This window comes from Cryptomeria japonica, chromosome 8 (assembly GCF_030272615.1).
Source record: "Cryptomeria japonica chromosome 8, Sugi_1.0, whole genome shotgun sequence".
Classification (NCBI taxonomy): Eukaryota; Viridiplantae; Streptophyta; class Pinopsida; order Cupressales; family Cupressaceae; genus Cryptomeria; species Cryptomeria japonica.
In genome coordinates, this window is record NC_081412.1 from 275,815,872 (window position 1) to 275,835,984 (window position 20,113).

General features: G+C 37.4%; 1 protein-coding gene across 2 annotated transcripts in view; it reads left to right on the forward strand.

Moving 5' to 3' along the window:
- Positions 1-20,113, forward strand: part of LOC131072442 (uncharacterized) — a 162,797-nt gene that overhangs the window by 52,221 nt on the left and 90,463 nt on the right. For both annotated transcript variants that reach the window (XM_058008607.2, XM_058008608.2), the window contains 9 exons: positions 2,073-2,138; positions 2,896-2,960; positions 3,104-3,191; positions 3,287-3,376; positions 3,487-3,571; positions 18,409-18,541; positions 18,666-18,738; positions 18,858-18,935; positions 19,178-19,311. In XM_058008607.2, the coding sequence (XP_057864590.2) occupies positions 2,073-2,138; positions 2,896-2,960; positions 3,104-3,191; positions 3,287-3,376; positions 3,487-3,571; positions 18,409-18,541; positions 18,666-18,738; positions 18,858-18,935; positions 19,178-19,311 (812 nt within the window). The remainder of the gene's footprint in view (positions 1-2,072; positions 2,139-2,895; positions 2,961-3,103; positions 3,192-3,286; positions 3,377-3,486; positions 3,572-18,408; positions 18,542-18,665; positions 18,739-18,857; positions 18,936-19,177; positions 19,312-20,113) is intronic.

Genomic DNA, 20,113 nt, shown 5'->3' on the forward strand with positions numbered 1-20,113 from the left:
ATGCCTCAGTGGTGGTATCTTATGGTGATGTTATTCGTTATTTATTGCTGTTATAAGTTCATATAAGATAGGTTTATTAAACATGATATGTTGGCTTATTTTAGAAGCATTAAGAAGGATCTAAGCATGGTTTTTCCACATTAAGGCAACTTAATTTTCAAATTTGCATATAAGTTTTAGATTTTCATGTTGTAGTATTCCAAGCCTTGTATCTCATCCATTTGAGTATATTTCCAGTATTATTTTATATTCTTGGATCAAATCCTAACCCATTCCCATCAATGGGGTAATAAGAGTAAGTGGTAATGGTTTGTCCATTCTCTTTTATCCTTAATATTGATTGAATTTGGAGGTTGATGATTGTCAACCAAGAGGATCCACTGTCAAAGAAAGGTGTTTAAAAGGTCTAACTCTAAATTGTTTTTTTCCCTCAATAAAATGTTCATTCTTTCAAGTATGCCTACTAGCCAAGTGTTATTTGTCTTTGGCTTCATAAATAGGGTGAATGTTTTATATTTCCTTGTTTATTCCATATCTCTGGCAATATCACGACTCTCAGTGAGGAAACACTGACGAACTTAAATTAGTGCCAACTATAGGGGTTCATTTCTATATGAGGTTTATTTATGGGCATGCCTTATTGGCCTTATTGGTGCCTATTTTCACTTTCGATAGGGCTTCTACATGTATATGTGCAGATAACTGGAGCAGTCCATAACAGGAGGAAATATTTCACACAAAATAGTAAAAATGCATGAAAGTAAACACAGACAAATATAAGAAGCTAAATAAAGAGCATAAACATTAGAATTCAACAAAATAATCAATCAGAATTAACATAAATAATATTTGGAGCCTGGCATCGATCAATAGATACATCTCAAAACATGAAAAGTAAAAATTCCAAGAATAGTTGTTTGATACATGAAATATGTGGCCTGAACTATGTAGTCAATTACAAGAATGGACGGTAATGGGAAGAAAAACATGAACGAGTTTTGTTCTTTGTACAAGCATTTTCTTAATATAGAGTAGGGTTTCAGCAGATTTTTGAGCAAATAAAATAAATGGGTGCTTTGAGATAAAACCTTTCATTCAGTAGAATTAAATAAGGTATATCATGTATCTATTTCGTTCTCTGTATCAGTACTAGCTTATCTGGTGATATCAGTGTCTCTGTTTGGCATATACAAGACAGATGTATCCTCTTGCCTGGCATATGCAGGACAATTATAGTATCTCTTTCTGATTTTAGAATGCTGTTTTTTTTCAGAAGCTACTTACCATTAGAGGCATGTTTCCTTTCGTAAAATGCTTTGATTTTGAATACTCATCAATCTAGATACTTGATTTTGAATACTCATCAATCTACAGCCAAAGAGAATGTAACCATTTACTGACTATTACGGGAATTGGCAATTATTCTATATCAAAGTAAAGATTGATCTAACTTTGTTTTGGCATGCTTTAAAGTCAAATGAACATAATATTCTTATTGCTTTCTGAGTTAAACATCTGGCTGTCTATTATTTACTTGTTAGGAGAGAATATCACATGTTTTGGACCAGTTAATATGTATAGAGTATTTCAATTGAATTAAACAATATATGTCTCTACTGGTAGCATCTTGCCATCTCACACTACATTCTTTATTTTTGATGATTACAAAAATACAACATTTGATTACAATGATGATAGCATCATTATTTGGAAGCCATTGATAAACATTTTTAGATGATAAGATTCCATGAATTTAAAGCTCTATATTTCATTCATTTGTATGTTCATAATTTATTCTATCTTTCTTGTGTTAAGAAAATGCATGTTCTATTATTACTTCGATAGAATATAAATTAAATGCACTGGAGAAAGGATTTTTTTGGTCTGAGGTAAATAACTGAATGAGCTCACTGAATATAATACAAGGGCTCCTGTTTTGAAACATAAGTTATGTCCTTCCTGCACGTTTAGACAATCTTGCCCCTTTCTGTCTCTAGGATTCCCTTTGGGACATATGCTCTTGGTGAACTGAGAAAAAGTTACATTAAGTGTCTTTACTTGACTCTCTGCAGCCAGAGGACTTGTCTGCTTGGATTCCAATATCTGGTGCTTATCAAATAATGGCTATTGGCACACAGGTAAGTTTATTAAGTTATAGAACTTTACTTTTCCATGATTTTTGCTTTGGTTTCTATGAATATGAAATATCTGCAGACATTTTGGATTCCTTCTCTTCTAGATCTCGTCACTTTCTTTTACAATGAAATTGGAGTGAGCCTACTGTAGAATGTGGCCAAATATTTATTTATTGAGAGTTTCTTTTAGAAATTTTCACAGCTTGTGTGATTTGATAGGTTACTGCTAAAAAGAGGTTACTGATTTGATTGCAGCCTAAAGTTCACCAGGCTATATTTTGACTGGCATACCTTTTTAACAAATATAGCTCATCTAGGATTAATTTTGTGAATTGGCTTTTGAAATTTAACCAAAAATTCATTAAGACTGAATTTTTTGCTTTACTCTTGTAAATAAATTTCAAACTTACATAATAAGGTAGCCACAGTTAACTAGTTACATCTTTGCAGGAGCTTAACAGCTATATTTTTCATTGGGTTTGAAGGTTGTTTATACTAAAATTATGCAATTTCCGTACTGCTAATGGTCTCATTAATCATGCATGACTCGAATAATGAGATTTTTTTAGTTTTGATTTACCATTTGGATTGCTTTTCTCATGTATTCCTCTGTCAAAGGTATGGTAATTTTTTTCAGTTAAATAATTCTATGCAGGTATAAGATGAATGTTTCAATTAGCTATCTGTAAACTTACATAGGCTTCAAATAGTACCAGAAATTGTTTCCTTGTAATGTTATCTGTTTTCCTGGCAACAATAGGAATGTGATTATCCACCAAGGCCACCATTTACAGACTGTGGAAAGGATTGGCTTGAGACTCTTAGGTACATGTATTCAAAGAATATGGTCTATATGGAATTTAACCTTCTATCACATAGAGCAAATAGCACAGTCAAATATGTATTTGAAATGAAAATCTGTTAACTCTAGAAAGTGTGTTGAAACTAAAAGTTGTAGTTCCTGACAGGAAACATGTTGGCAGACAGTATAGAGTAATTCGCTACACTTCAAGAGGTCAGATGAGGCTGATTATTTTTGTACGTGATGATGCAGAGGTACCAATGGATCATACTGAGACTAATTTCCCTACCTTTAACATCACATAATGTGCTTGAAAATTTTAATCAATTTATTCATTGGCACTGGGCAGAAAGCAATATCTGATGTAGATAGTGGAAGCGAAGCTACTGGTGTTGCAAATGTCATGGCAAATAAAGGAGGCGTTTGTATTTCTTTCAAGGTCCATACAAATCAGAATTGTATTCTCTTAATGAAAAGCTAATAGAGTTGAGCATATCTGGATGCATTAATTTCTTGAAGATTAATAATTGGTTCAAATTGTCTTAGCAGTTCTGGGATACAGGGTTATGCTTTATAAACTGTCATTTTGCTGCTCATGATGGCCAGTGTGAAATTCGGAATAGCAACTATAGAGGTAGGGGTGTTAATACTGAGCTAGTAGATACTGAGATATGTAACTTTTGTTTATAACAACTCCATCTTATACACATATATGTAGATGTCCATGCTTTTGTGTTTTCCTTGATTTGATCTAGAAAAACATGTCTATAATCATTTTGATATTTTGGAACGTATGCTTATCTATCAACATCTTTTGATGCATGCAACTTTCAAGTAAACAATTAGTTTATGGCATCACATTTCTGCGTTTTCCACAATCCTGTCGATTAGGATTACGAGTTAACATTTATTTTATACACATTTTAGGTTCCAGCTCTTTGTTGCCATAAACAAGTGACAAATTAATTTCAACCAAAGAAACCTCCTTCAGAGTGTGAGCCAAAAGAGGAACAGTTCTCTCTTTTTCTAGCACAAATATTCTGTTATATCCATATTGATCTGTGATGTAAGAGGAGTTGAACAAATGATCTTCCTACTATAGACAGACATGATATTTGAGAGGATATATATTTTGAAGAAACTACTTGGGGACCACAAGGAATGTGTTGTTGTAACAAATACACCATGTTATTTAAGTTTACTAAGGAGCTAGTTTTCTCCCAAGTTAGAAATTGTAGTTATTTTCTTATTTTATGTTATTAGGAAATTCGAAAACATACTTGTTGTACAAGCATGCCAATTAGGAAAATCCATGTAAGTGGATCCATAGTTGAAAAAGTCTGACTCAGCAATGACTTGGCAAGCACAAAATATTTAAAAAACTCGGGACTTGCAAAAAATCTAGGAAAAACTCGGCAATAACTCGGCAACTTTATCGAACATTTGAAAGTATATTTTTTTAAATATTCTTCAATAACACACATTTATATAAATTTAATGTCATTAAATTTATTTTTTAATTATATTAGAATAAACCTATATTAATAGAAAACTATTTAAGTAATAATAGTATTAATTTAACATCATAGTATTGAAAATTCATGTCTCATAGTATTAATTTTACATTTAAATACATTGGGTTTTTATGTTTGCAAGTCTTTCCACGAGTGACTCGACTGAGCAAATGACCTGCGAGTACTTGCGAGTCCTGCAAGTACTTGCAAAGTTTTTCAACTATGAGTGGATCAACTAGATTCAAGGATGATGCAACTTGGTCAATAGGATTATTCTAGGATTATATTTAGAAATTCTATAAAATAAAGCTTTCTCTCTCAAAAGAAGATATGAAAAGATGGAGAAATATGATTGATTACATGTTATGTAAATTATGTAGAACATGAAGTACATTAGTGGAGCATGTGAGAGGAGATTTAATAGAGATGTTATTATGCCAAGGTTGAGCCCGGTGTTCTCTTAATAGTAATTTTTAGCTTTTGAATTCAAATTTGTAGATTATGGTTTATGTTCTTATATGGACTCTTTGCAGTAGATATAATGCTCACTGTTTTTTAAGCAGGTTGTAGGAATTGTGGATTCCCACCTCTTGTCACCATGATTATGGTTTATGTTCTTATATGGACTCTTTGCAGTAGATATAATGCTCACTGTTTTTTAAGCAGGTTGTAGGAATCGTGGATTCCCACATCTTCTCACCGTGGACTCTTTGCAGTAGATACAAGAAGCCATTCATTTTTTAATAAAACTACATTTTTTTTTTCTGCTTAGTGTCATAATATGAACATGTTGAAGTGTTGACTACATAAAATATGTTCATTGACAAGAAAGAAACATAAGTGGTTGGACATTTTTTTCACAGATTTCACAAATTTGCTAATGCCAGTATCAAACCAACAAGATACCTTTGTGATTAGGCAGCTTATACCAATATGATGTTCAACCCAATATACATGCAACTAGAATATACATACTTGACCCTAAATTGTAACCAATACATAGTAACAAAGATCTTTACTAGATGTAGTCATAGAAGATGGAATGTATATACATTAGCTAACAAGTTCCCTAGGCCACAACATCCATATTAGTAGTATGACTTATTTTCTCCTACAACATCCTGAATATAAAATGCACTTATTGGACACCATACTTCTAGGGGAAGGATAAATGTTCTCTTGATCATTATTAATAATCACAGTTTGAAGTATTGAATTCTGATGTTGTATCTAGGTCAGATCCCTTCTAGGGCTGACCTAGCACTTGTAGCTAACTAATTGGCCTATCGGCCTTAGTCACAATTTATGTGCATTAAATATAAATTGTATTGAAATGTGTTGATGGGGCTGATCCTATATTGGGTGCCAAACTCAAAGCATTTTATTGTAATTTATTGCTCCTCTTGTAATCCGACCTAAGTCAAATAAGGTGGCTAAGACACACATATATAAAGTCTCAATCATGCATAATACACATCAGTATATACATTCATTCATTCAGCGATCTCCTTCAGCAATGATCAGTGAACTATCATTCAAGGACAGCGAGCTATCATCTAAGGTCAGCGAAGTCTTTCCCAAGGACAGTGAACCCTCAAAGAGTAGCGAATCACTTCCAAGGACAGTGAATCATCTCCTAAGGACAACGAACTACCTTTTAGGGACAGCGAATTCATTCAGAGGCAGCAAATCTTCTCCATTATCAGCGAATGGTGTTCATGATCTGTCTTCCTTGATCAGCATTCAAGAATATTGCAGATAAGTTCATTGTACTGCTGTGCCCTGCTTTGGATTCATCACTCTATTGTGCATATACAGCTGTTCTAAGTGCTTCAAGTGTTGAAGCAGATTTGTAAAGACTTATATTGATTTTGTCTAATAAGATCTGAGATTAATTGCTGTGTTTTTCACCTTGAGGAGGGAGGTTTTCCGAGGGTATTCTGGTGTCTTTTGTGTTCCTTGTATTGGTTTTCTGTTATCGCTATCTATCTGATCTAAAAATTAACATGGTATCAGAGCCAGGTTTGAAGCCATTGTGATCAGATTGTCTGATAGCAGTGAAGCACTCTTCACCTTCATCAAGTAATTTCCAGCATTGAAAATGGTGACCGGTTTAAAGGTTGAAGATAGACTTGACGGAGCTTTGAAATTCACCTCGTGGAAGGTTAGAATTCTTATTGCACTTGAAGAGAATGATCTACTTCAGTTTGTAGAAGGAAAAGATCAGCCTGAGCCTGAAGATCAAAAAGAGAAACTCCAATTCAAGAAGAATGTTGTCAAAGCCAAGAAGATCCTGATTGACTCCGTGAAAGATCATCTTGTTCCTATCATCTCCAAGATGTCTTCAGCCAGAGATATGTTTGAGACATTGGAAGGGATGTATGAGATCAACAACACAAGTAGAGTACTTGCATTGAGGTAGCAACTTCATCAAGTCAAGATGGCAAAGGGTGAATCGGTTATATCCTTCTTCATGAAAATTGTAGAATTGAGAGATCAGCTAAGTGCCATTGGAGATGAAGTTGTGGACAAGGACTTGGTCATGCTAGCATTGAATGGCCTTCCTCACTCATGGGAGCCATTTATTCAAGGCATAAGTGGGAGATCCAAATTTCCCAAATTTGATCGCCTTTGTGCTAATTGTATTCAAGAAGAGTCAAGGTTGATATCAAGAGGAATTGAGCATAATCATTATGACGTGGAAAATCAAGTCCTTGCTACACACACTTCTATGGAAAGAGGCAAAAGAAGAAAGAGGGATAGAGACAGAGATCCAGATCCTGTTCCGAAAAAGGACTTATCTCACATTCAATGTTTTAGGTGTGACAAGTATGGCCACATTGCCCGAGAGTGCAAATTTAGGTATACTCCTCTAGCTTCTTCTACGGAAGTTGACATAGGGACACCTTAGGAGGAGCCAAGGTCAAATGTCAACTCAGAAGGGTTCTTGTTCTAAAAGGAGGAAATGTCATTTCAATTTCAGAGGGAGCGTGGCATTTCAGCTTCAGAGGGAGCCACATCATCTTGAAGATTTTGTTAATGCATTCTTCTTTGTGAGAGAAGTTTGAGGTGCAAGCCCTTGTTAATGCATTCTTCTCTACGAGAGAAGTTTGAGGTGCAAGCCCTTGTTAATGCATTCTTCTCTGCGAGATAAGTTTGAGGTGCAAGCCCTTGTTAGTACATTCTTCTTTGCGAGAGAAGTTTGAGGTGAAAGCCCTTGTTCCACCCTCTGCAAATAGGTATGATGGATCCACCCTCTATGAGTAGGTATGGTGGATGTCATGTGAGAGACTCCATGACTTGGCACTTGTGTTTATTCACCCTTTGGGAGTAGCCATGGTGAATGTCATGATGAGATGATGACATCACATTGAGGATTCCGTGATGGACACTTGTGTTTATTTGTTTCCCATCCATGGGAGCAACCATGACAGACCCACCCTTTGGGAGCAACCATGGTGGTTGTCACAATGTGACTCAGATCTTGAGAAGATCTCCTCCCTAGCTAAGAGGGAGTGTTGATGTTGTAGCTAGGTCGGATCCCTTCTAGGGCCGGCCTAGCACTTGTAGGTGACTAATTGGCCTATCGGCCCTAGTCACAATTTATGTGCATTAAATATAAATTGTATTGAAACATGTTGATGGGGGCTGACCCTATATTGGGCGCCAAACTCAAAGCATTTTATTGTAATTTATTGCTCCTCTTGTAAGCCGACCTAAGTCAAATAAGGTGGCTAAGACACATATATATACAAGTCTCAATCATGCATAATACACATCAATATATACATTCATTCATTTAGCGATCTCCTTCAACAGTGATCAACGAACTATCATTCAAGGACAGTGAACTATCATCTAAGGTCAGCGAAGTCTTTCCCAAGGACAGTGAATCTGTAATATCCCGGTTTTTTTTTTTTTTTTTAAGACCAATAAGAATCATCAACCAACATATACCCGTTAAGGTTAGAAAGCATAAACTCAAAGCTTGCTGAAAATGCAAGCCTTCCACTTTCTGATCACCAAGTGCCCAATGTGGGAAGGTGAGCATACGGTGAAGAGGGGATTGTTAGATCACAAATCTGCTGAAATGATAAAGTAAATACAATATTGGGCGGTGTTGTGACCATTTCACACATCGCCCCATTAAAATGGGGGCCCCCTCTTTTTGCTTTTTGTTTTGCCTGTTCTTCTCTCTGCTTTTAGGGTTTTGAGTGAGTGAGTGGTCTGTCTGGGCTAGGGCTAAGCCTTAAGGGTTTCTTTTGGATATTTTTCAAGCCGAGTCCAGTCAAATTTTGAAAGTTATTAAGCGTCCTTCCGAGGGTTGATTATTGAAGTGAGGTAAGTCTGTCGGGAAGTCAGATATGTCTCAGGTTAGGTCTAGTCAGGGTTTTTTGGGGTAAAATTCAAATTTTGTCTAAGTGTTAGCATTTTGAAGATGAAATTGTATATTCTTGCCTAGGTAAATTTTGATCAAATTTCGGAGGCAAGATGATGCTTGAAACAGAGAAAGTGCTCTTGTCCTTCACTGGAGGCCCAGGGCGAATTTCATTCTAAGTGCAATTTCTTGTTTTGCGAGGGCTTGCTAACTGATTCCTGGCCTTGAAGATGACCTAATTCTGCCTTGTGAAATGATTGGAGACCTAAATTTTGAATATTTTAGCCAGAAAGGACAAAAGTGCTCCCGTCCCTCTCCAAGGGACCAGGGCGCCAATGTTATTTAATGCATAATTGTCACTGACTTTTCTATTTTGTTTTGTGCAGGGTCTCCCGGAGTGATATTTGGATGTGACTCGATATTTTTGAAGATTTTGAAGGCATGAAAATGGTGAATTTTGGAGGTTAAAGGGAAAAGTGCTCTTGTCCCTCTCCAAGGGACCAAGGCAAAGTGCTCCCATCCTTCACTGAAGGACCAGGGCGAAAAGACTTATTTGAGCCATTCCTGACCTTGTTTGGTCAAATTGAAACATCAAAGGCATAGTGAAGGACGAAATGAACATGATAGAGCATCCAGACTTGATCAAAAAACGATGAAATGATGAAGTTTTTGCCTAGAGGGTCAAAAGTGCTCTTGTCCCTCACTGAAGGACCAAAGCGCTTTTCTTTATATGCAGAATTTTAGACCTTTTTTGGACATTAACTTTTATTCATAGCATGAAGTAAGAGCAAATCTTCCCTAGCAAAGGAATTTCGAGGTGAAAAGTGAGACAATTTGGCGTAGAAGGCAAAAAGTGCTCCTGTCCCTCACTGAAGGACCAGAGCTTGAATTTCAAATTTGCACTATTTTTGCAAGATTAAAGTGATTTTACGATTTGAAGAGGTCAAGGGAAGCATGTTTTGTCCATTGAATATAATTTAAGCAGTTCACAAAGGAGTAAATCAACCCAAATGACAAAAAGTGCTCCTCTCCCTCACTGAAGGACCATGGCACTTTTTCAAGTTTCTCCTCTTTGTTTGATATTTTATGGCAAAACTTGACTTGGATGGGAAGGACGAATGATGTTTTATGCCTTAGACGCAATTGAGAGGTTTAAAGAACAAAGAAGTATGCCAAGATGAAAAAGTGCTCCCGTCCCTCTCCAAGGGACCAGAGCGATTTTCCAAAAAGTGCTCCCGTCCCTCACCAAGGGACCAGAGCGGTTTTCCAAGAAAGTGTAAATCTCTTGCAAAGACAAGGCAAGTTTGTGATTGAAATGAATGGAAGAGGACATGATTAGCCCATTGAAGATAATTTGGGAAGCTAGCAAAGGACGGATAAGCTTGAAGTTGAAAAAAGTGCTCCTGTCCCTCACTGAAGGACCAGAGCGCTTAACATGTTATCTAGCCTTTCTCACCAATTTTGGACAAATTGAGGCCAAGGCGCAAGTTTGAAAAAGTGTTTAAAATGCCTTGAAGTGGAATTGAGATGCGAGAGTTGCAAATTTTGACAACTGGCAAAAGTGCTCCCGTTCCTCACCAAGGGGGCGCAATTTCCAAATATGACCATTTACCTTGCATTTTGAAATGATATTTTTATTACCAAGGCTCAAGATGGAGTGAAATGTGATATTCTACGCCTGGAGGATAATTTGAAGTTGATATGATCAAGAATTCATGCAATGGACTCAAAAGTGCTCCTGTCCTTCACTGAAGGACCAGGGCGCTTTTTATGAAACAACAAATTCCCTCCGAGATTATGCTAAGGCAAAGTTGTGTGAGATGGGAAGGATCTTCTAAAGCATGGTGAACAAAGGTTTGACTTCAAAAAATTGAGAATCCTAGCCTAAAAATGAAAAAGTGCTCCTGTCCCTCTCCAAGGGACTAGAGCGAAGTTATTGGTATTCTTTATTTTTGCCATATCCGAACGTTGACATCCTCCAAATCACATGAAATGCCAAAATCATCAACTTCGAAATTAAAAAAAAGGAGAATTAATTAAATTGGCATTTAATAAAGGCGCATAGCATTTAATACATTAATTTTGAGCCTCAAAAAATCGATTTTTTATTATTAAGGCATTTAAAATTATTTTTTATTAAATTAAAATTGAAAATGGGGCGCTTGAGGTATCATGTTTTATTATTTTATTAGGTCGGCCTCTTGTTTTTGCAAATTTATTTATTTTTTGGCCTATTTTGCCAAGTCGGCCTATGGGGAGGTGAAGTGGTGAGCGCCCTATATAATAAGGGTGTTTTGAGCAATTTTAATCATCATTCATTCATTACTTCAAGTGCGATTTGAGGAGCAAAGGAAGGAAGTGCGAAATCTGGTCTAGTTGGAGCGAATTATCCTAAGTGTTAGAGGCTTAGGGTGGTGGAATTGATGCTTGAGAAGACTAAAGGAGGCGCATTCTGCTAAAGGAAGGACTTCGATCTACATTTCGCCTAGCTAATTCACCTTATTTTTGCATCATTTTTTAGAATTAATTCTCAAGTGGAGGTATGGTGAGATCATCCTAGTCCCAACGTTGAAGTTTTAAGTTTTGAACTTTAAGTTTTTGAAAATTGTGTTGTTAATTAGGAAATGATAACTCAAGATTTATCATGAAGTTTCCTAATTAAAATCTTAAATCTTCCTTTATTTCTATATTCCTACGTTGCGAAATATGTTACTCATTATGAAATGTTGTGTAGGTGTCAAGATGGCAACCCCAAAGGCAGGAGCATCCACTAGTCTTCCAGCCCTCATGAAGGAAGATCAGAGGAATGAAGAATTGGAGACTAAGATCGTGTCCAAGTGGAGCAACATTGGAGATACCAACTTGGGAAACTTCAATGTCAGGAAGTTTCTAGAGGTCCCTTACATTGGAAAGCCATCACCTGTCGCAAAGAGAATAATTGAAAGTGGCATCATCAAGGCGGCCGGTTTCCCTCCAGTAGTCTAGTGCCATGAGTTGATGATCGAGTGTGCTCGCCATTATGACCCACAATCAAGATCGATCGTGTCCAAGGAAGGGAACACTTTGGCTTACCTTTCAGAGGAGGCTATAAGTGAATCTCTCCATCTTCCAGAGCATAAAGATATGATTTACAAAAGCCTAGAAGGAGCCAGGTTGATGTATGAAGATGATCCAGACTCTTGCTTGAGCATCATCAATAAGAGTTGGTTACTCAAAAGTCGTCCTCGCCTGAGCAAGATTCCCAACACACCACATAGGATCGACTTCCAGAAGGAGTACAGAGATTTGATAACTTTGCTCAATCGAGTTACAGGGGCTCCTCAGGCCTTCTATTTTGAGAAGTGGATGTTCTACTTCATCCAAGTGATAGTTCAAGGAAAAGGAACAATTCATTGGGCTAGAATTATTAGCCATTGCTTGGACATGCAGTTGAGAAGACTAAAGGCTACCAAGTCATTTCACATGAGCTCATACGTCATATATGCCTTGATCAGGAGTTTCAAATATGCAGGACTGCCTCACAGAGGAGTGATCGGAAGAGGACTCGGAGAGGTGAGAGTTTGTGATTCTTATGTTCATTTGCATCATCCACCAAGAAGTGACTACAAGTTAGTCAATGATACCTTCACGATGAATATCACTAGGATATTGCAAGGTGGGATTCACAACCGACTATCTCTAGATGCACAAGAGCTTGTAAAGAGGTATGGTGCTTGGTTCATCTAGTTTCCAAAGTTTACATATATCAGAGTCCATGGATGTCCTTCACCTCCCTACATGTTGCCGAGGTATCCGACAGACAAGATAGTGCTACTTGAGGTGACTAGGCAGTTGGTAGACTATGCGAAGGCATTCAGACACAGGCATAGAAATGGAGCTCCCGTGCCCATCATATTGGGGAATTCAGTTGAGGTATGTCCTAATGCTCTAGCCTTAGATGATGCAGAGAGGGAGTTGGCCTCATATTCATTCACATTCTTTGCCTTGAGGGAGAATTTTGATCCTTATGGGTATATAGAAGAGACATGTGGTAGGAAGTACAAGCACGAATTTCAGGTAGAAGACTTTTGGATGAATCTCTCAAGTGATTTAGAAGTGAAAAGAAAGATGCATTCCAAATTGCCTTTAGATTTCATCAGAAAATGTAAAGTTTACAGAGTGGCCGATCAAGCTCAGGACAGTGGCAGACATCTCCAGTCATCCTATGATAGAGAAGACAAAGCAGTGAAGATAGATTGGAACGAGCCTGAGATTACAGACTTGAGAGCTTTGATGGCTCCAATTTTGTCATGTACTCGCAGATGGGTGGATGTACAACATCGAAAGTTAAGAGAACAAAACGTACCAATGACTTATACTTTAGAGGAAAGACCAGAAGGAGGAGCAAGCGCAAGTGAAGACAATTCTCATCCTAGAGGCGCGAAGAGGAAAGAAAGACCCGAGAAAAGGGAACCCTCCAAGAAGAAGCAAGAGGCTAATCGAGATCGCTCATCAAGTACATCATCTCGACATGAGAAAAGGACAAGTCAAGTTGAAGGACAAGAGATGACGATGCCTGAGGTGGATGAATCTATGGAGTCAATGGTACAGAATGATAGACCTAAAAAAGCGAAGGCACCTCAACATTCATCAAGTCGATCTCCCCAAGTCAATGAGCTACATGAAGACAAGAATGATGATGAAGTGACATCTCCTCTCCGGGAAGACGAACCATTGCCTAAAGAAATACAAGTTAGAGAGACGAGATCTGCCATTCCAGATTGGTTGAAGGAGAGATTGACAAGGGTGATTGTGATTGAGGATGAAGATAATGTAATTGACTTAGAGAGCCTCGTAGGAAATTCTCAGGAAGTAACGGAGAAGAAGAAGGCCCCCAAGATGTCCAAGATGATCAGAGATGAGACAGGGTCCAGGAAGTTGCAGATAGCTACACCAACAGTGGACAAGTATGAAGGTGAAATCCTTGCAGAAGAGTATGATGTAGAAACATTTGAACTTGGTCCACTCACTGCTGAGCAGGCACTGGATGAGGCAACCGATTCATTTGAGGTACTTAAAGATAAGCTTAAGGAAGAAATGGAAAAGAATAGAAAGCTTGAAAGAGAGGTCGGTGCTTGGAGAGGCTACTTTAGCCATCTCAATCAGCCCTTGGGATGTCAGGATCTAGCAGTGTCTCCTGTGCAAGCACTTCCCCTTGAATCAATTGGCAAGGCAGAGAGAGTCAAGAGCTTGGTTCAGCTTATGAGCTCTTGGATTGACAAATCCCACATAGTTGCCGTTGAATTTACAACAAGAATGATGCAGACAATCCACCGAGCTATCCAGGTCCTTGAGATCGTCCACAACCTAATGATAACGGTAGCCGCTTTCGCTCACACTAGAGATGTTATCATTCCTGTTCTACAAGTAATCAGGCAAACACCAAGGAAGATCCTAGCACAAGAAAAGATAATGGATGGAGGAGCTCATAATTTACTCCAGTGGTCAACTCTACTCCAGATAAAGGAGGTTCTTTTCGAGGATATCAGCACCAAATGCAATCAAGTTGAAGGCGTCATCCATCCAATTCAGGACAACGTGTTTGAGGTGTTATGTACCATTCTTGGCAGGAGGATCGAAGTTGAGACAGATGTGGACCTTCAAGAGTTGGAAGAAAGGGTCAAGGTCATATTTTGCAAAGATGAGAATGTCATCACGGATGAGCAACGGGATCTAATGTTCACTACTATGCTCTTGATTGAGAAGATCAAAGAACTCGAACATGGATGGGATGTGACTCTTCTCAAGGCCTTTGATCAGGTTATCCACTTGGAGGAATGAATGAGGAATCTTCCCGAGATTCCTATTGCTGAAATTGAAGGAATTGTGTCCAGCTTCATTGCATATGCTAAGAAAGAACATTGGAAAGGAAATAAGGTTCTAGAAGAGAGGTTGTTGTAGATGATGTGGCACCTTAATTATCATTGGTCTATGTTTCCTAGAATTTTGTGCCAATTAAATATTTGGCTATGCATTTAATATTGTTCAACTAAAAAGGGAACTTTTTGTAACAAACCCTAGTTAGGGTTTAGGTGTCAGAATCTCAGCCATTGATCTTCTTTTGATCTAGGCTGTTCATTGTAATTGAGGATGCTATATATACCCTCACTCATTTTCATTTTGTAATTAGATAGTCAGATAATTAGAAGATTAGAGCTTTTGGAGAGAAGAAAATTATTTTGTAGCAAGATTGAGCATTGAAGAAAGAATTTCAAGCAATTGTTGTCTATTTTGGCTTTGAGATCAATAAAATATTGAAGTTATGGTGTTTTATTGCAATTCTTGTGGCTATCTTCATGGTTGTTTACTTTCTTGAATCATTCTCAGTCGAAGTAGTATTTAAGTTTGAAGGACTAAGTGTTGAGCTTGATCTTTGGTGAGATTCACGTTCCAAACCACTAGCTTCTTACTGATTGTAAGGACGCCTTGTGTGGTCAACTGGAGATATTTGGATTGCTTGAACCTTCAATCATTCTTGGACTATTGATATGTACCTTTATGGTAGTATTTCTAATTCTTGATGATTTGAAAATCACTAATCACCTTAGAAGATCGCATCAATTCCAGTAGAGTTGTAATTGCTTGGCAATACTGAAATTGGTAGAATCTTACCAAGTCTAGCCTACATTGAGTCATTCTTAGGATTAGATTAGAATTCATCTCTTGCAAACCCTACCTTTTGATCTTTTTTGAGAACTTGTTAGTTTTAGGAAAATTCTGTTCCTGCAGTTCGAAAACGTAAGGCCCCTTGATGAAACAGCATTACAACGACCACTGGTGCTTATCCACACGTAGAGACCCTACATCGAAGAACCTTGGAGTCATCCTGATTGATCCTTTTTTGCGACATCTTCAGCAATCAGAGGCTTTATTCAAGAGAGGATAAGGTACCCTTGGGTATTTTATTCTGTGTTTGATAGTGTACAAAATACACGTCAACAGGCAGCAAGCTAGCCCCTTCCGCTTATCCAGCGGGAAAGCAAGAGACTTGGCGGTGAACCAGCCAAGAGAACCATACAGCAACCACAAATCACTCAGCCGTAGTATTTCAGCGAGAGGACTGAATTACAAAATACTCAACTCGACCGCTTATGCAGCGGGAGGACCATTACAACGAATCATCACTCGATCGCTTATGCAGCTGGAGGACTAAATTACAATTTAACTGATGTAGGCGGCAAGCCAGCCTCTTCCACTTTTCAGCGGGATGAGAGATTACAATCCAGAATGGGTTAGTAGTACTACTACTTAACCTTACAATAACAAAGAGAGTGAGAGTAGAAGAATAATGCTGAACATAGAAGACAATAATCATGAAACTCTGCTAACATCAAAACTGCAGGCTGGAAATGCATAACCAGCAGCCTATAAACCCACTAAATCACTCATATCTCTCTCAATACTCACCCAATTCACCCAAAATCAATCATAAACCAACAATAGACCAGTAGCGATGAAGACAAACCAAAAGTAAGCTATCAAAATCCCCCACATTATTTGGCACGCATCTCAATGCACCTTCAAAACCCCACGCCTAGCTAAGGAATTTCGATTTTCTTTAATAAATTCAATACTCAATGAAAGGTGCCACAAACTTACAGTGTGAATCGCCAACAGCAAGAAGGATGAATGAGCCAATACCCAGGATGACCAGACACTCAAGCAGAGAGGTGTGATAAAAAACGTGCTTCAGCCACAGGGAAACCAACAACTCCAGAAATCACTCCAAACACCAAAAAGACTAAGATATGCATTGAAAGTATGGTAGATTACAGCACACAACTAGGTACTATATTTCAAGTACGAAACTGGAAAGCACTAGGGAGCCACACTCTGAAGCCTCAAAGTTCTGATGCCAATCCGACAGCATAACAATGCAAATTTTCAATATGTCCAGAATGAGAGCCCAAGGCTCATATTTATAACTCCACGCCTCCCCAAATGCAAATGCAAATGGTGCCAAACTTCATTCAAATTCAACTTCATTTTGCCTTATGTCTCCCCACTAACTTGGCGCCTACTTACCTTTCCTAGGCAAGTTTGAACTTCCTCATGGTGGCGTCTTTTTTGCAATAATAAACATTAGACCAAAGATGTTTAATCCCCTAAATGGCCACCACAAATTTTCCCTCTGACTTAGGAGATAATCAAATGAATATTAATTAGTTATTTTTCCTATGTCATCGCCACAATTAATCAGTAACTGCAAATATTTAAATATTAAACCTTTGACAAGGATATAATATTTAATTAAATTACTTATGACTCCCATACTGATCATTAACATAAACCAGGATGAAGTGGAGTGAAGAAGACCAAAGAACTGCTGCAAGACCAGGACCCTGTCCACTGCCAAAAATAGAAATATTCCATACTGCCACTTACTAAAAATAGTAAGTCATGAACTACTGCTCCGAAAAGCATGATCTTCGCACCCAGTGATAGAGCATGGAAAGCTCAGTAAGATAGTATCATCAAAACATCCAACCCCTAACTTACTAAAAATAGTAAGTTCTCGCCTCGTCAATGTTTGAAACCCTAATTCTTCATTCCACATAGCCTATGGGTCTCAGGAATAGGCCAATGGACCACTGAAAGTACATCATCGAGAAGGGGACATTACAGAATCATCTCCTAAGGACAGCGAACTACCTTTTAGGGACAGCGAATTCATTCAGAGGCGTCAAATCTTCTCCATTATCAGTGAATGGTGTTCATGATCTGTCTTCCTTGATCAGCATTTAAGCATATTGCAGATAAGTTCATTGTACTTTTATGCCCTAGTTTGGATTCATCACTCTACTGTGCATATACAGCTGTTATAAGTGCTTCAAGTGTTGAAGCAGATTTGTAAAGACTTATACTGATTTTGTCTAATAAGATCTGAGATTAATTGCTGGGTTTTTCACCTCCAGGAGGGAGGTTTTCCAAGGGTGTTCTGGTGTCTTTTGTGTTCCTAGTATTGGTTTTCTGTTATTGCTATCTGTCTGATCTAAAAATTAACATCAAATGCAGCCGATCTTAATACCTATAGATTTGCAAGTTTTTCTTGAGACTCACTAATGCTAGATGGCATCGTCATCTTCAAGGTTAGTGTTATGAATTGTCCCTCTTGGATACCTGAGAAATGATGACAAAATACAAGAGAACCATTCTTGACTATGATAGTATTTGTACACAAACCACAAAATAATTAAAACCCAACAGATCTAGGATGGAGGAAAATCATTGCTAAAGTACATCAGAAGAAGGGAATCCCTTGATGCTCTTTGTGTAAGGCATCTTTAATTTGAGACTCCAACCAACCCAAATTCTCTGTGTAACTTCAACATGTTACACAGAAGTTAGTGAAATAATATTTTAAGATAAACACGTTTCTGATAAATATCTCACAAACTCTTGTATGTTTTTTGCTTAACACACAGTAATAGAAGTATTTCTATATAAAAGAAACATTTTTGCATTCTAGTATTTTTCTCTTTTTTGATTGATTATATCTTAATAAAGTGTGAAAGAAAATTGGTTTATATTTGTTAACAGATATAGCTGGGCAGCTGCAAATAGGATTGCAAAGCATGGACATCTTGAATCAGTTTCACCATGTCTTCTGGATTGGAGATTTGAATTATCGACTTGACTTTGGGAAGCATGAAGAAAAGCCATTGACACCACAGTATGTTAGCAGTAATAACTAGCATTATAATGCTTGGTTTAAAATGTTCCCATGGTTCTACAAAGATTACTGGTTGTTTCAATGCATATAATCCTACATATATCCTTTATCACTATTTGTTCAGAAGAAGATTTTGGAGCAAAACGGTCAAGCAGATCCTTGATGGAGGATATAGAGAGTTGCTTCAGTATGATGAGGTACTGTAACTGTAACAATATTTTGTAGCCTTGGCACAAATTCCTATTTATATGTTTTTGTGATGAGAAATAAATCTAAATGCAGTAGCAAAATCTTTAAAATGTTGGCATGCCATTAGCTGCGAAGGGAAAAGGCATCATCAAGAGTTCTCCATGGCTTCAAGGAGGGAGTTATCCAGTTCCCCCCAACTTATAAGGTAAGCATACATAACAGATAAATGGTTTAGCCATGCATCCTGATCCGCACAGTACTTTTTTCAAGCATTAAGGGATTTTGGTTTTCCATTAAGGTTTGAAAAATAAATGATATTAATTCATATGTCAAGGACAATGAATTGTTATCTTTGCTTATTCTTCTTGTATGGTTAGTGATCAAAAGATTTAACTATACTATCTGAAAAAACCATATATTGAATTCTCATTCCTTTGTTTGACAAAGATGCAAAGGGATTCCATACAAATGTATGATCAGAAGCGAATGCCAGCATGGTGTGATCGTGTTCTTTGGCGGACACTGCAGGGATGCCACACAGACCTTCTATCTTATACATATTCACCACAAATTGTAACAAGGTCATATCGGATGTTCTGCTTAAGTATTTCTTTGTAACTTAAGGGATGTGATGCCTTGGCTAAATGATAGCTTCAATTTAATCTTACATTAAAATTTGTTCATGTTGCTGTACAGTTTAGTACTTTGTAATGAATGATTATTAAATAAGTAGAATTTTTTTGTTGAATTCATCTTGAAGTATTTTTAATTAGTACACAATAATACCATCAACACTTGAGCCAGGGATAAATGAAGCTAGGTAATACATGTGTAATATAATTAAAGAAGGAAATTCTAAACACTGATACTCGTGATAGGGTGGGGGCAACTGCATGCCAAAAAGGATCGAGTGTTCAAAGTGGGAAAGAGATGTACCCTTAAATCAGGATTGATATATAATAAGATAGATTCACGATTGCTTTGAGAGGGGTTTCCCCTATCTACAGAAAGATAAAACTAGAGAACTCAAACTGTAGGCCAACATGGTAAACAAGCACATAGTATGACTTGACTGGGGATATGTCCAATCAGCATAACAAGTAGTTATGCTATCACAATGGGCTCAGATTCTAATTATTGAAAATAATGAGCTTTAATGACAATATAGCTGACTACAATAAAATTATAAAAGTGTTTTGTATGCATGTGACAACAATTGCACACTATTCAGCATGTCTAGACTACTAGACAAAGATATTTTTTGTTTGGATATTTTTCAAATCTTTTAGCTTTGATCCTGAAGGTTTTGGTCTCAATGCCATTGATAGAAGTTTCACTCTTGTATGAACTTTTATTTAAGGCCCTTGCATTAAATAAAGAATA